Here is a 15704-nt window from a genome sequence, read left to right on the forward strand (position 1 = left end):
TGTATATATACCCTCTTCGGGCATTTGCTTGTTAGTTGTAAGTCCCCTTTGGTCTGTGATTCGATTCCCCCCGGAGGAGGGTGTGCTACTCGGATTGTTTGGCCCATTCGAGATGACTGAGGCTCGTATAAATCTGTCTAGTCTATATACATATATATATATATATATATATAGCAGCCGTTCACGCGAAACTAAACCCTAACCGATGGTGAATGAAGATAATGGATATTGAACAGTCAATTTTTTTTACGGAGCGATAGGACTGAGCGTTACAATGTTTTTTTTTTTTTTTTGAATGTTTTGCTTGGTGAGGGTCGTGGCATGTGACAAAATAGGCGGGAAAATAACAAATAAAACTTTTCCAACGAAAAGAGCTGGGTCAGGCCGATCGCACATTAAGAAAAAGCTTAATTTTGTGTTTTTTTTCCCTGTGGGATCCACAATTACATGACATTGTTCTTATTCGTGTCCGAACACAGAGCTGCATCCAGAATTCAGATCGAATATTTTTCCCAACATGGGTGCGCTCCTAACTGGGTTGGATCAAAGTGTAGATTATATCTTTAAGTTTATAGTAAGTTTTTGCATATGTGTGTATGCGTTTGTGAATACCTAAAAGTTGATCTCAGAAGATACAACATTTAGAAAAACAAAATTAAAATAATTTAAATTGAACACGAATGAAACTAATGAGTCATATCTAAATAGATTACATATATATATATATATATATATATATTTATAATTTTAAATTTATAAAATGTAACTTTTTTTTAATTATTGCTAATTATAGTCATTTTTTTTATCGGGCTCAAAGTGCCCATTTTTTGGTAGGCCTGTTTGTATATAGGGTTGTCAAAATGGCTCGTGGTTCGTGAATTGCTAGTGTTCGATTTCTTTAAGAAGCTTGTGTTCAACTTGTTTGCTAGGTTAATAAGCCAAACACGAACAAAGATTTGTTCGTTCGTATTTCGGCTCGTTTTGGCTCGAAATACTACTAATCAATTATATATATATTTTTTATGAGAAGTGTTTTTAAAAAAAATTAATTGACCACAAGACTACAGAGATTTATAATCAAATAAAAGTATTAATTAAGAAAATAGAATAAAAATTATTAATTAGATCTAAATAATATTTTAATATAAACAATAATTTTGAAATCTTGCACCAATTCTTAACATTTTATGGTTTCGTGATTAAGGTTGCCAAAACTATTAATTAAGAAAATAGAATAAAAATTATTAATTACATCTAAATAATATTTTAATATAAACAATAATTTTTAAATCTGACACCAATTCTTGACATGTTATAGTTTCGTGATTAGGATTGTTAAAACGACTCTAAATGAGCTGAACACTACCACATTTTTGAGTTTCAAATATAAACTTGCAGATTTTGACTGTACTTCTGGTGTGTATGAGTAGCTTTGTTCGTGAACGACTCGTGTTCGGCTCGCTAAATAAATGAGCTGAACACGACCACAGTTTTTAGTTTCAAATATAAACTTGCAGATTTTGACTGGACTTCTGATGTGTATGAGTAGTGATACAATATTTTTTCGTGGAGAAGCCCGCCGACTTGAAGGCCCTTAGGACGACATGGAGCACGATGATCGGCACGTTTAGTCCATATCTCTTGTATAATTGTATTCCCCCGCCTCTTCAGGTCACGCTTCTCATGATTTTTCCTCGACAAATTTTCTCAACTAAGCCTTTTACTTCGTCTTCTTCCCCATCTCCTCCCCCTTTTGGAAGTCCACAAACCCTTCTCAAGAGCTGCATCATTCCCTGCGTCCGATCCCTTAACCTATTCCTCTCCTTTCTCCTAAGAAGCCGAAAGTTTACTCTTCTTCTCGAGACATTCTCTCAATTCTCCTCCAACTCCATTCAGATCGATTCTAAAACTCATTTCTTGATCACCCGCGCTCTCCTCAAATCCCGCCGCTTCGAAGAGGCGCTGCAGTTCATTTACCCCGCTGACAATTACAATTTTGTCGTGAAAAAGAGCTTATGGGATTCTCTGATCCGCGAACTTTGCGTCGCGGGAGGCGACCCAGAGAGGTCATTGTCTCTGTTGCACGAATGCATGCGAAATCGAGGTATTTTGCCCGCACTCATAACTTTCCGCTCCTTGGTTTTATCATTCAGCTCACAGGGTAGGATGGAGAAGGCCATCGAAGCGCTGGAAATAATGACTTCTGAGGAAGTCGGATACCCTTATGATAATTTTGTCTGCAGTTCGATAATCTCTGGGTTTTCTAGGATCGGGAAGTCCGAGCTTGGTTTAGGGTTCTACGAGAGAGTACAAAAGAGCCTAACTTTTCAGCCTAATTTGATGACTTATACGGCTGTGGTAGATGCATTATGCAGAGTAGGAAGAATTGATGAAGCTTCCGTTGCTGTTCAGAAGATGGAGAAGGATGGTATAGTTTTAGATGCTGTTCTTTATACTAGCTGGATCTGTGGATATTTCCGAAAAGGGCTGTTGATGGAAGCTTTTAGGAAACATAGGTTGATGTCTGAAAATGGAATATTACCGGATTTGATCAGCTATACTTCTGTCATTGATGGCTTGTGTAAGGAAGGACATTTAGAAAAGGTGATTGGATTGCTAAAATATATGGAGAAGAGCAGGTTGAAACCAAATTTGATTACATATACATGTATTATAAGAGGTTTCTGCAAGAGATACAAGATGGAGGATGCATTCTTCATTTTCAGGAAAATGGAAGAATTGAATATTGTTGCAGATGAGTTTGTCTATTCAGTTTTGATTGATGGGTTTTGTGTTATTGGGAAATTAGATGAAGTTTTTGAATTACTAGAAGAAATGGGCAGAAAGGGGATTAAAGCGACTGCTATGACATACAATACAGTGGTCAATGGCTTGTGTAAAGCTGGAAAAACGTGCAAGGCAGATGAGATATCTAGAAACTGTGTTGGTGATAATTTTACATATAGCACCCTGTTGCATGGTTATATGATGGAAAAGGATGCACGAGGAGTGTCTGACACAAAGAAGAGATTGGAGCAGGCTGGAATTTCTTATGATGTAGTTACAGTCAATATACTCATTAAAGCTCTCTTCATTTCAGGCATGGTTGATGATGCTTGTTCTCTTTTCCAAGAAATGCGAGATAAATATCTTATTGCAGATTCCTCTATGTATTGCACAATGGTGGATTGTTACTGTAAACATGGAATGTCTGGCAGGGCGGTTGAGGTATTTATGGATTACAAAAGTACTCCTGCATTTGTAAACGATGCATGTCATAACTGTATGATTGTGGAACTTTGCAAAGAAGAAAAGTTAGAAATGGCAACAGAACTGTTTCTGGAACTATGTCAAAAAAATTTTGTTGCAGATACTATTACTTATAGAAAGTTGATGAAGGCCAAATTTGAAGATGGTAATTGGGAGGCAGTTCTGAAATTGATCTCAAGGGTTGAAAGGTGTAATTCTGAAATACTGTCTTCCATATGCAATGATTCTGTTTCTTTCTTATGCAATAGGCAGTGTTTTCCAGCTGCATTGGAAGTTTACATCTTGATGAGATTGAAAGGTTTGACAGTTTGGAGTAAATCATACTATATTCTCCTGAAGAACCTTATAAATAGTGGAAATGGTTTGATCATTGAACTGATTTTCTGTGACTATATAAAGGCCTGCGGGGTTTTTGAGCCTCGGATAGTAAACATTATCTGTCTTTACCTTTGCAAAAAGAATGTGGAAGAAGCGATTCGTTTTTTACCCAGCTTGAGCAAAAGAAATATATCTCTTAGTGTTATGACGGTAGTTGTCAATACTTTGAAGGAAAAGGGCAGAGTTGAAAATGCACTTAATTTTCTTTTGGAAGCAAAAGAAAGCAGCGTTGCTGCAGATGTAGTAGTATATTCTATCATTGTGGATGGACTTTGCAAGGCAGGCTCTCCTGAGAAGGCTTTAGATATTTGTTCAAGAATGAGAAAGAAGGGTATATCTGCAAATATTGTTACCTACAACTCAGTGATTCATGGTCTGTGTCGTGAGGGATGTTTAGTTGAGGCATTCAGGATTTTCGATTCTCTAGAGTGCAATGGTTTTTTTCCTACGGTTGTTACTTATGCCACTCTTATAGGTGCTTTAGCTGAAGAAGGTTTCCTTCAAGATGCAAAGGAGTTGCTAGGAAGAATGGCTGTTAAAGGCATCTCTCCTAATATTCACATTTTCAACTTGCTTATAAATGGATATTGCAGATTTGGTCTTTTAGAGGAAGGCATGCAATTATTCAAAGATTTGACAGTGTTCTCCTTGGAACCAGATGACCTCACTATAAGTTCTCTTATATATGGCTACTGCATCAAAGGTGATATGCAAGCTGGCCTGGATTTCTACAATATGTACAGAGTGAAAGGATATTCACCTGATTTTTTTGGTTTTTTAAATTTGATTAAAGGACTTTCTGCCAAGGGAAGAATGGAGGAAGCAAGAAGCATTATCAGAGACATGCTGCAACATAGAGAGTCTGTAGACCTCATAAACCAAGCCGGTGATGGTTTGAATTTTGAATCTTTAGCAACTGATGTTAAGCTTGCGTGTGAAGAGGGACGAATTAGAGAAGTCATTAATATTTTAGCTGATGTAGGTTCCAAGTTTTGCAATTCACCGTGGTCTAAAAACTGCAATAGAATTAAGCAGTCCATAGAAGCTTTCTGTACAGATACTAAGAAAAAAGTTTGCACCGGTGGAGGCCTAACAATGCCTGCGGCTGCCAGAAATATTTTGCAATTTGGAGAAGATGGCATTACAGAGGGAAAACCAGTGTTTTGCAAGAACAAGATTTCCAATTCTGTGATGAATGAGTATGAAATTTTGTGTCAGAGCTCTCTCAAGTATGACTTTGAGGCTTACTACTCTATGATTGCAACACTCTGTTCAAAAGGTGAGTTGCAAAAGGCCAATGATATAGTCAAAGCAACTATTCTGAATTTAGGAAAGGAGCATTAAGTCAGCTCTTTTGTAAATTGGTTTTTAGGGCAAACACATGTCAAATTAGTTTGATTTTCCACGGGTAAATAAACAATTCTATCATTCTTTTTCAATATGTTTTCATTAGAATCCCTTCTAGCTACATTTTTTTCAGCATTATTTTGTTGGTGTGATGCATGAACATGGCGATGGGATCATACATATGACAGGCATCAAACACTCAAGTTTTATAAAGGGACATGGATTGGACACGTCAATATATATATTAGTCCTGTTAAAGGTAAGTTGGGCTCTCTCATAAGCATTCATGTAAGATAAGATTATTTTTCCTCACACATCTCTCGGGAGGTTGTCGTGACTAAACTAACTAGAGCACGTCAACTTGATGCACTACAAAGTGAAGACCGTGTCTTAATTTGATTTGTTTGGAACTGTGGGTCTTAACATCTCAATGCTATAAATTAGTTCATTTTGATGCAATGTCATCTATGTTGGTTTGTTGTATGTTGTCATTGTTGGGTTCCAAGTCCTGGATGTGAAAAATGGAGAGTCTTGTTAGATTGTCAACGACTAGCATAAAAATTATGTTGAAAAATATGACATGAATCCTAGATTGGAAGATGAAAAATACAACAAATATTGTCATTGAATTAGTTAGGAGCACTTAATGGTCTTTATAATAGATTAAATATCAATGAGGGTAATATATATATATATATATATTAGCGAAACTAAGAAATAAGAAAAGTGAAGATTTATTTCAAGTAAAATGTATTAATGATGAAAATCAAAAAGTAATTTTCTATTTTTTAAATGCATCTGATGCCAATGATAATGTAATTTACTTCAATATGCCTGTACTTTAATTGATATTCATATTACAAATAGCTCATATGAAGTTTAGTGTTTGGTTCTATTTGCATAGGAAGCAACATTAGAGGTGTTCTGAACTTTCATCTACCAAGTCCTGGATGTGAACAATGGAGAGTCTTGTTGGATTGTCAACGACTCGCATAAAAATTATGTTGAAAAATATGACATGAATCCTAGATTGGAAGATGAAAAATACAACAAAATATTGTCATTGAATTAGTTAGGAGCACTTAATGGTCTTTATAATAGATTAAATATCAATGAGGGTAATATATATATATATATATTAGCGAAACTAAGAAATAAGAAAAGTGAAGATTTATTTCAAGTGATGAAAATCAAAAAGTAATTTTCTATTTTTTAAATGCATCTGATGCCAATGATAATGTAATTTACTTCAATATGCCTGTACTTTAATTGATATTCATATTACAAATAGCTCATATGAAGTTTAGTGTTTGGTTCTATTTGCATAGGAAGCAACATTAGAGGTGTTCTGAACTTTCATCTACTCACCATTGTCATACTATTAAAGAGACAATATTCATGCTCCAGTCACAAAATTAAGTTGATGTAGCTGAATATTTTGTTTGATAAAACCAAATCATGGTCGTCGAATCAACTGACGATTGCCAACAAAGCTATGCATATCATTATCAAGGACTTCTTTGATAGCTATGAAGATGAGTTGTTCTATGGCTTAATTGAGTTTGCCATTATATTCAAATCCATTGGCTGCAACTGACTCGTTATTCTAACTTGATCATGCCCAATTGGTGTTTGATTTTGATCTGAATAAGCTTATTGGGCTTGTTCCGATGATTTGAATGCATCAAAGTAGTCAGATCAGTAGATGATTTGTGCTCATCATAAATTTATGTGGGTGATTATTTCAATGGCTTTCATGCACTTTAAATCATTTCAATTATTTTAAATTCTTCTGTAAATTTTAGGTATGTTTTGTGCCATATTTTGTTTCATTTAAGTTCTTAGTTGACTATGGACATATTCGTTATTGGCAGCACCTGTTTCAACGTTGTTGACGTTGAAAATCTATTAAAATTTGCTACTATTATTAATCAAGTTTGTATAGACTTGATTAATATTGTTATAATTTAAACCTTTCAAGCACTTCTAATTGTGATTCTTCCCGCTAAACCTCACAACTTCAATAACTCAGTGCTCGTGCTCCCACTTCCCTATTTGCAATGCTTTTACTTTCTCTGAAGGATAAATCGTGACTCCCATTTTTCCATCTCTTTGACCACACCAAAGTCACATAAAATTCACCTTTCTGTCGCTTTCGCCTTCAGCACGAAATAACATCCATTTCTCCTCTTCTTCGACTTCGCTACAACAGTAGGGTCGTGGCATATAGAGACCTTCGAAACCTTCAGTTCCTTCGGGTGACCAGAAGTTATCGCCTCCTCAAACCGTTAAAGGCCTTGCTGCCTCTTATGATTGAAGACAGGATTGCATCGTACAAACCTCTCGATTTTTTGCCTTCGTCCTTTTGTGTGTTTCATGCTTCGCCCCTCACGGACAATAGAAACACCTAAATCCTTTTCACCTCCTCCGTCGTTGTTGTGATTCGAGCTTTGCTCCTCCTATGCACACGACCCAGCCGCCAATACCTCTTATGATTAAAGACCTTCGAATCCTTTTCAATATAGAGACCACCGTGTCTTAATTTGATTTGTTTGGAACTGTGGGTCTTAACATCTCAATGCTATAAATTAGTTCATTTTGATGCAATGTCATCTATGTTGGTTTGTTGTATGTTGTCATTGTTGGGTTCCAAGTCCTGGATGTGAAAAATGGAGAGTCTTGTTAGATTGTCAACGACTAGCATAAAAATTATGTTGAAAAATATGACATGAATCCTAGATTGGAAGATGAAAAATACAACAAAATATTGTCATTGAATTAGTTAGGAGCACTTAATGGTCTTTATAATAGATTAAATATCAATGAGGGTAATATATATATATATATATTAGCGAAACTAAGAAATAAGAAAAGTGAAGATTTATTTCAAGTGATGAAAATCAAAAAGTAATTTTCTATTTTTTAAATGCATCTGATGCCAATGATAATGTAATTTACTTCAATATGCCTGTACTTTAATTGATATTCATATTACAAATAGCTCATATGAAGTTTAGTGTTTGGTTCTATTTGCATAGGAAGCAACATTAGAGGTGTTCTGAACTTTCATCTACTCACCATTGTCATACTATTAAAGAGACAATATTCATGCTCCAGTCACAAAATTAAGTTGATGTAGCTGAATATTTTGTTTGATAAAACCAAATCATGGTCGTCGAATCAACTGACGATTGCCAACAAAGCTATGCATATCATTATCAAGGACTTCTTTGATAGCTATGAAGATGAGTTGTTCTATGGCTTAATTGAGTTTGCCATTATATTCAAATCCATTGGCTGCAACTGACTCGTTATTCTAACTTGATCATGCCCAATTGGTGTTTGATTTTGATCTGAATAAGCTTATTGGGCTTGTTCCGATGATTTGAATGCATCAAAGTAGTCAGATCAGTAGATGATTTGTGCTCATCATAAATTTATGTGGGTGATTATTTCAATGGCTTTCATGCACTTTAAATCATTTCAATTATTTTAAATTCTTCTGTAAATTTTAGGTATGTTTTGTGCCATATTTTGTTTCATTTAAGTTCTTAGTTGACTATGGACATATTCGTTATTGGCAGCACCTGTTTCAACGTTGTTGACGTTGAAAATCTATTAAAATTTGCTACTATTATTAATCAAGTTTGTATAGACTTGATTAATATTGTTATAATTTAAACCTTTCAAGCACTTCTAATTGTGATTCTTCCCGCTAAACCTCACAACTTCAATAACTCAGTGCTCGTGCTCCCACTTCCCTATTTGCAATGCTTTTACTTTCTCTGAAGGATAAATCGTGACTCCCATTTTTCCATCTCTTTGACCACACCAAAGTCACATAAAATTCACCTTTCTGTCGCTTTCGCCTTCAGCACGAAATAACATCCATTTCTCCTCTTCTTCGACTTCGCTACAACAGTAGGGTCGTGGCATATAGAGACCTTCGAAACCTTCAGTTCCTTCGGGTGACCAGAAGTTATCGCCTCCTCAAACCGTTAAAGGCCTTGCTGCCTCTTATGATTGAAGACAGGATTGCATCGTACAAACCTCTCGATTTTTTGCCTTCGTCCTTTTGTGTGTTTCATGCTTCGCCCCTCACGGACAATAGAAACACCTAAATCCTTTTCACCTCCTCCGTCGTTGTTGTGATTCGAGCTTTGCTCCTCCTATGCACACGACCCAGCCGCCAATACCAAAACCGAAGCTTTCTATTTACAAAATCAAAAGTCACATAAATCCTTCATTATTTCATCCTCTGTCTCCCCCCTCTGTCATTTTTCTTCACCATAGCAACAACAAAGCATTAATCCCACTACATGTGGTCGGCTACATGAATCCTTTTTCTCCATTGTGTTATATTTAGTGCATCCTATTTGGTGTCATATTTTCATTTAATTCTAATAAATTAAGATCATTTTTTATACAATTAAGCCCAAGTCTTCCTAGGTGTACCTCTGCCTTTCTTAACATAAGTCGAATTTAAAACATCTACTCTTCTGATCGGATCATCACATTGTAGACATTTAATGTGACCAAACCTTCTAAGACAACTTCTCTAATTTTGTCCTTCACTGGAGCTACAACAACCCTATCACGGATATATTCATTTCACATTTTGTCTCTAAGTGTAAAGCCACTCATCCACCTAATCATTCTCATCGCGGCAACACTTAACTTAGTATTATGCTTCCCTTTGAAAGGCCAACATTCAGCGTCATAGAGCATTGCAGGTCTTACCACCATCTTATAAAATTTTCCTTTCAGTCTAAGAGGTAATTTTCTATCACACAAAAGGCCCGAAACATTCCTCCACTTCAACCAACCAACTTGAATTCTACTATTAACATCCCCATCTATATCACCATCCCATTGAACAACAGATCATCGCGGCAACACTTAACTTAGTATTATGCTTCCCTTCTGGCTTGTCGTTCGCGAACAGCTCTTGCTCGGTTCGTGTTCGGCTCGTTCGTTAAGAAACGAACACGAGCTTATTTCAAACAAACTAAATTTTAAACGAACTGAACACGAACACAAGCTTTGTTCATTCGTGTTCGGTTCGTTTACACCCCTAAACATCACCATCACCATCATTTTGAAATATAGACTCTGAGATATCTAAAATATTCACTCCTTTTGATGATTTGATCACCCATTAGTACAACTCTACCACTGGTAGAGTTAGTACTACTAAAATTACATTCCATGTATACAATTTTAATTCTACTCAAATGAAGGCCTTTAAACTCCAATGTAGACCTCCATAATTCAAGTTGTTCCTGGGCTTTTTCTCTCTTCTTATCCACGAGAAGGATATCATCAGCAAAAAACATACATCAAGATACATTCTCTGTAAATGTCCAGTAAGACCATCCATAACTAAAGCAAAAAGATATGGGCTTAAAATCGATCTTTGATGTAATCCAACAGAAATAGAAAAATATTTGGTCAATCCTCCTTCAATTCGAACACAAGATCTCTAGCATACATATCTTTAATGACTTGAATATAAGTCATATCAACACCTTTCTTCTCAAGAACTCTGCAAAGGATATCTCTTGGAACCTTATTGTAAGCTTTTTCTAAACAATAAAAATCAAATGTTGATCCTTCTTATTATCTCTGAACTTCTCCATCAAACCTCTCAATAAATGTATAGCTTCCATAGTAGGCCTGCCCGGCATAAATCCAAATTGAATATGAGAAATCTTTGAAATACTCCTTAACTTATGTTCAGTCACCCTCTCCCATAATTTTAAAATATGACACATCAACTTAATTTTTTTATAATTTGCACACTCTTGTGCATCCCCTTTATTCTTAAAAATGTGGATCAAAATACTCTTCCTCCATTCCTCGATCATCTTTTTAGTTTTTAAAATAATATTAAAGAGTTTAGTAAGCCAAGAAACTCCTAAATAGAAACTCCTAAATCTCCTACTCCTAAATCTCCTAAATATTTCCACACTTAAATTGAGATATCATCAGGTCCCATATTCTTTCTACCATTGGTTTACTTTAAAGCCTCCTCAACTTGTTTTTTACTAATAGGACGGTAAAAATGAAACATTATTATTATTAACGATATTAAGATCACTAAGGTCGATCGTTTTTTCCGAAACTTTATTAAAAAGTTTAGCAAAATAACTCACCCATCTATGTTGAATATTTTTTTCTAAGAAAAATATTTTTTTTATTTTCATCTTTAATACACATGAGTTAACTCTTTGCTTTTCTTTTCTTTGTTTGTCTGTTTATGCATATAATTTCCACCATCTTTAGTATCTAATCTATTGTTAAGATCACTAAAAGCAGAATTTTTAGCATCACAGATTGTTCTTTTAGACTCCCTACGGGTCATTTGATATTTTTGTATTTTTGTATTTTTGTTTTGTCTTGCCATCGATCATCGATCCAATCATTTCGCTATCCCTGACATTGCTGGTTCTAATTTGAAATGTATAACAAAATGGGGTGGGGGAATTTTTCCTAAAGTACAAATCATTACAAACTCGAGTATCTGTCCAGGATAATTAAGTACTTTTAAGGATAATCACACATTCGGTGGGAAAATTTTTATAAAAATCAAGAAATTTAAGTACCCGTCCTGGGAAATGCGAGTACTTGTTTAGGGAATTAAGTATCATTCAGAGAAAGTAAAGTAAATATTCGGGGAAATTTATTCTCGTGATTATTTTTTTTGCAGGTACACTGAAGGCTCGTAATGTTTTATAAATGTTGGGTTAAAATACTTTGTTTTGCTCCCCAACTGTTGTGTCTCACGATACTGACCGGTATGTCTTATAGATAGTTGGGTTGGTAGGCTGTCATTCTCTCCGATGCTCTCTAACGATAGTAGGGGCCTAAAGGCTACCAAACTTTCGGATGATTTGGACTTGCAAAATAAACTAAAGCTTTGATTATTTATTTATTTATATTAAATGATTCAAAATTTTTAAATATTTTAAACTTGTAAAGTTATTTTAGTTTGTGCCTTTGAAATTAAAAAGGAAATTTAGGCTTCTAGGGTTTAGAAATAATTTGAATTTGAGATTTGAATTTTAGGCTTTAAGGGCTTAAAAATATTTTTGAATTCTGGCTTTTAAGATTTAAATTTAGGCTCTTAGGGGTTGAGAATAATTCAAGTGTGGTGCTTTTGAAATTTATAAACCCGTCAACGGACCTGCAATCTAAACTAACAATCAGACATAATGCGAGTTTTTGAAGAAGACTGTGATTTTGTGCATGCCATTAATATAAAATTAACACATAAGCTTTTAAAATTTTGAATGATTTCATGAGCTTTAAGTCAATGTTCAGTCCGGATGCAATGTTTTGAGATTTGTGCAAATGTGTTACGATCTTTTCAAGTAGTTGTGTAAATGTTGTCAATTTACGTGCATGCATTCAAATGTGATATAAAAATGATCCATAAAAATTTCAATAATTTTCAAGCTCGCTTTTGCATTTTGATACATTTTCCCAAATTTGATGTAGTGTATTGAGATATGAGCGAGCACTTTATAAAATGTGCATTTGCAATCATTGGATATGTTATATGTCTTGCTATGTTGATCCGAGTTTCACACTTGAAATGTGTGCACGATCTTAAAAATTGCATACTCGCATGTGCTCCACCAAATTAAATAAATGCTTAAATTTTAAAGAGTGAGAATGTAAAGAGTGAGAATGTTGTTGTTGTTGTTGTTGTTGTAGTGAGAATGTTGCACTTGTTAAGATTTAAGTGTTCACTCGCTTTGATAAGTGTGCATGCAGCGTATGAGAGTCTAGCGGCGTTGACTTGGAGACCACAGATGTCATTCATTAATAGTTGTTTTTATGTAATTGTAAACATTTAGCATCTTTTTTATATGATTGAACATCTAATATTTATTTTTTTTGTTGCTTCTGAGCTTTCTAGTGTCTATGAGAATGTTTACATTGTTGATAATTGATATCAATGTTGACATCATCAATTTATACGCTTTGCATGATTTTGATGTCTGATCTACCTAATCTCTTTTGCTGCTCTTGAGCATTTAAGTGCTTTGATTATTGTCATTCCAATGTTGACATCGCTGATTCCACCATAATTTTTATTAGTTTTTTTGTGATAATTCTACATAACTTCAACGTCCAATCTACATTGTTCTCGTTGATTTTAAGCTTTGAAGTGCCTGAGCATACTCTATTTTGCTGATATCAATTTTCACATCATTGATTGTAACTAGTTTCTTGTAATTATAGTTATATGGGAGTTGTTTTACATAATTTTTCCATTGATCTTCTCTGCTTTCTTTTGAGCTTTAGTTGTCTATGAACATGTTTGCATTCATCAATCTTAATGTTGACCTCATCAATGACATAATACTTCTCATGCATTATAGACATTTCCAGTATGTTTAATATGATAAAACTGGCTGAAACTGAATTAAGGTCTTTGGGGAATAATTTGAGTAAATTAAGGCCCCACTTAGAATAAATTGGTTCATAAAGAGTTGGATCGGTCACAACTCAGGCTGCATATGTTTACTTAGTGACTGATTGATGTGGTAATATATTTCCTTACTATTTCTTGCAACTTTAATCTTTAGTTTTGGCTGCTTATTAACTTCCTCACCATTCTATTTTTATTTTGCATGTTCTTTTTTTCGTGGGTACCCTATCAATTTATCAGTCTTTTATCCAATATAGATGATCTAGAAAGAGTTTGATTGACATGATCCGGATGGCTAATGAGTATTAATGAGAGATTATCTTGGCATCAAGAGAGGTTGGAGGACAAAGTTAGCTTCAAATGATCTTTTGCTCCATCTCCCCTTTACCAAACCGAAGGTATAGTTCCCTGTTGGTCAAGAGCCAAACGAGTGGGTAGGTTGAATTTGAAATGCCTATCTTTGAACCCATGTAATGGGTTGATTGATATGATTACAGAGGTCCCTCTCAAATTTACTACTAGTATAGAACACTATGAGAGATATCGATACTAAGAAATTACTTTGCTAGCATATGTTGTGATATTGATCTCAAGATTGGAGTCAGATATTAAGGTTGGGAGGATTTAGGAGGTCCCTTAAGATTATACCTAATTGGGCGTATTTTAATGGTTTAGCTCATTAGGAAGTTCTTAAAAGGGCAATGCGTGTATGAGACAATTTATGCCTCCATTTTTTGATATGATGATTCGCCGCCTCATTGCTTATGTGGTGCTTTGGAGCATTGGGATCCTGACATGAGCATTTATTGAATAGTCCTCATAAAATGATAGCTAACTCGAGGAAGCTTCAAACAATTTTAGGACTTAATATCCTTGGGAGAAAATATGAAACAATAAGTTGTTTTATCTCATCCGCTGGGGACCAGTCATTTGGGTGAGTGTTGAGTGAGGTAAGTGAATAAAAGATATGTAAAAAATATATCAAAAATAGGAAATTTTGCATGCTTATTTCACTAATTAAGTATGTTTAGTAGGAATTTCCACAAGAGAAGAAGCAAATAGGACTTAAATGAAAATTCTCAAAGTAGGGTGGTATTGCTGACAACATCTCAACACTAAACCAAGTGTATTTTGATGCAAGAAAACCAAGTGCAAGACATTGCAACACCAATTTTAGTGCCGCAGCGCCATAATGGTATAATGCCAAGGAAGAAGCATACTTATGTTAACAACCTAAGGGCAAAGGGTCGTAGCACAAATAGTCTGCGTTGCTACAGCACAAGACCAGCACTATTGCGTGATGGCCTCAACAAAATATTTTGAGACGATTTCAGAGCAGGCCTCCTTTGGTTTTTAGCTATCAAGCTTTGTTGATGTCATCCCTCAATGATAGAGGGTGCTTAAGCTAGGCACTTTATTAATAACCAATTTTATCTTCAAAGATTATAAGATTTCTTTGACTCCTACTGCTTTGTATTTCTTGTACAAAAGGTTATGAGATTCCTCAAGTCATATATGTAGTTCCTATCACACTCAATTGACGCACCCCTTAAAGTCAATCGTAGTACGACAAAGGCGGGCCTCTTTGGTTTTTAGCTATCAAGCTTTGTTAATTTCATCCCTCAATGATAGAGGGTGCTTAAGCTCGGCACTTTATTAATAACCAATTTTATCTTCAAAGAATATAGGATTTCTTTCACTCCTGCTGCTTTGTATTTCTTGTACAAAGGGTTATGGGATTCCTCGAGTCATTTATACAATTTCTATCACACTCAAATGACCCAACCTTTAAAGTCAATCGTAGTGCGACAAAGACAGACAATTCAATCACATTAAATTCTCACCAGCACCAGTCATTACATTTGCATTTCTAAATAATTTTTATGTATATGAGATATTTTATTGTCATGCAAGTGAGTAGGACTTTGCGTACTTCCCTTACTACAACAATAAAGCCTTAATCCTACTACGTGGGGTCGGCTACATGAATATTTTTTCTTCATTGTGTCCTATTTAGTGTCATATTTTCATTTAGTTCTAATAAATTAAGATCATTTTTTGCACAATAAGCCCAAGCCTTCCTAGGTCTACGTCTTCTTTTCTTAACATAAGTCGAATCTAAAACATCTACTCTTCAAATCGAACCATCAGATAGTCAACGTTTAATGTGACCAAACCATCTAAGACGTCTAAGACGACTTTAGTCCGTCACAGTAGCTACACCAACCCTATCACGGATATATTGATTTTCCCTATCACGGATATATTG

At 35.0% G+C, this 15704-nt stretch overlaps 1 protein-coding gene across 3 annotated transcripts in view; it reads left to right on the forward strand.

Moving 5' to 3' along the window:
- Positions 1–1551: 1551 nt before the first annotated feature.
- The window catches only part of LOC110027792 (pentatricopeptide repeat-containing protein At5g57250, mitochondrial), a 32226-nt gene continuing 18073 nt past the window's right edge, over positions 1552–15704 (forward strand). Inside the window, exons 1-2 of one of the 3 annotated variants that reach the window (XM_020729358.1) lie at positions 1552–5056; positions 5184–5254. In XM_020729358.1, the coding sequence (XP_020585017.1) occupies positions 1615–4992 (3378 nt within the window). In that variant the 5' untranslated portion in view covers positions 1552–1614 and the 3' untranslated portion in view covers positions 4993–5056; positions 5184–5254. Of the gene's footprint in view, positions 5057–5128; positions 5548–15704 lie in introns of those variants that run through there. The other 2 variants (XM_020729357.1, XM_020729359.1) reach the window with 2 other exon arrangements.

This window comes from Phalaenopsis equestris, unplaced genomic scaffold (assembly GCF_001263595.1).
Source record: "Phalaenopsis equestris unplaced genomic scaffold, ASM126359v1 Scaffold000448, whole genome shotgun sequence".
In the NCBI taxonomy this organism is placed as follows: Eukaryota; Viridiplantae; Streptophyta; class Magnoliopsida; order Asparagales; family Orchidaceae; genus Phalaenopsis; species Phalaenopsis equestris.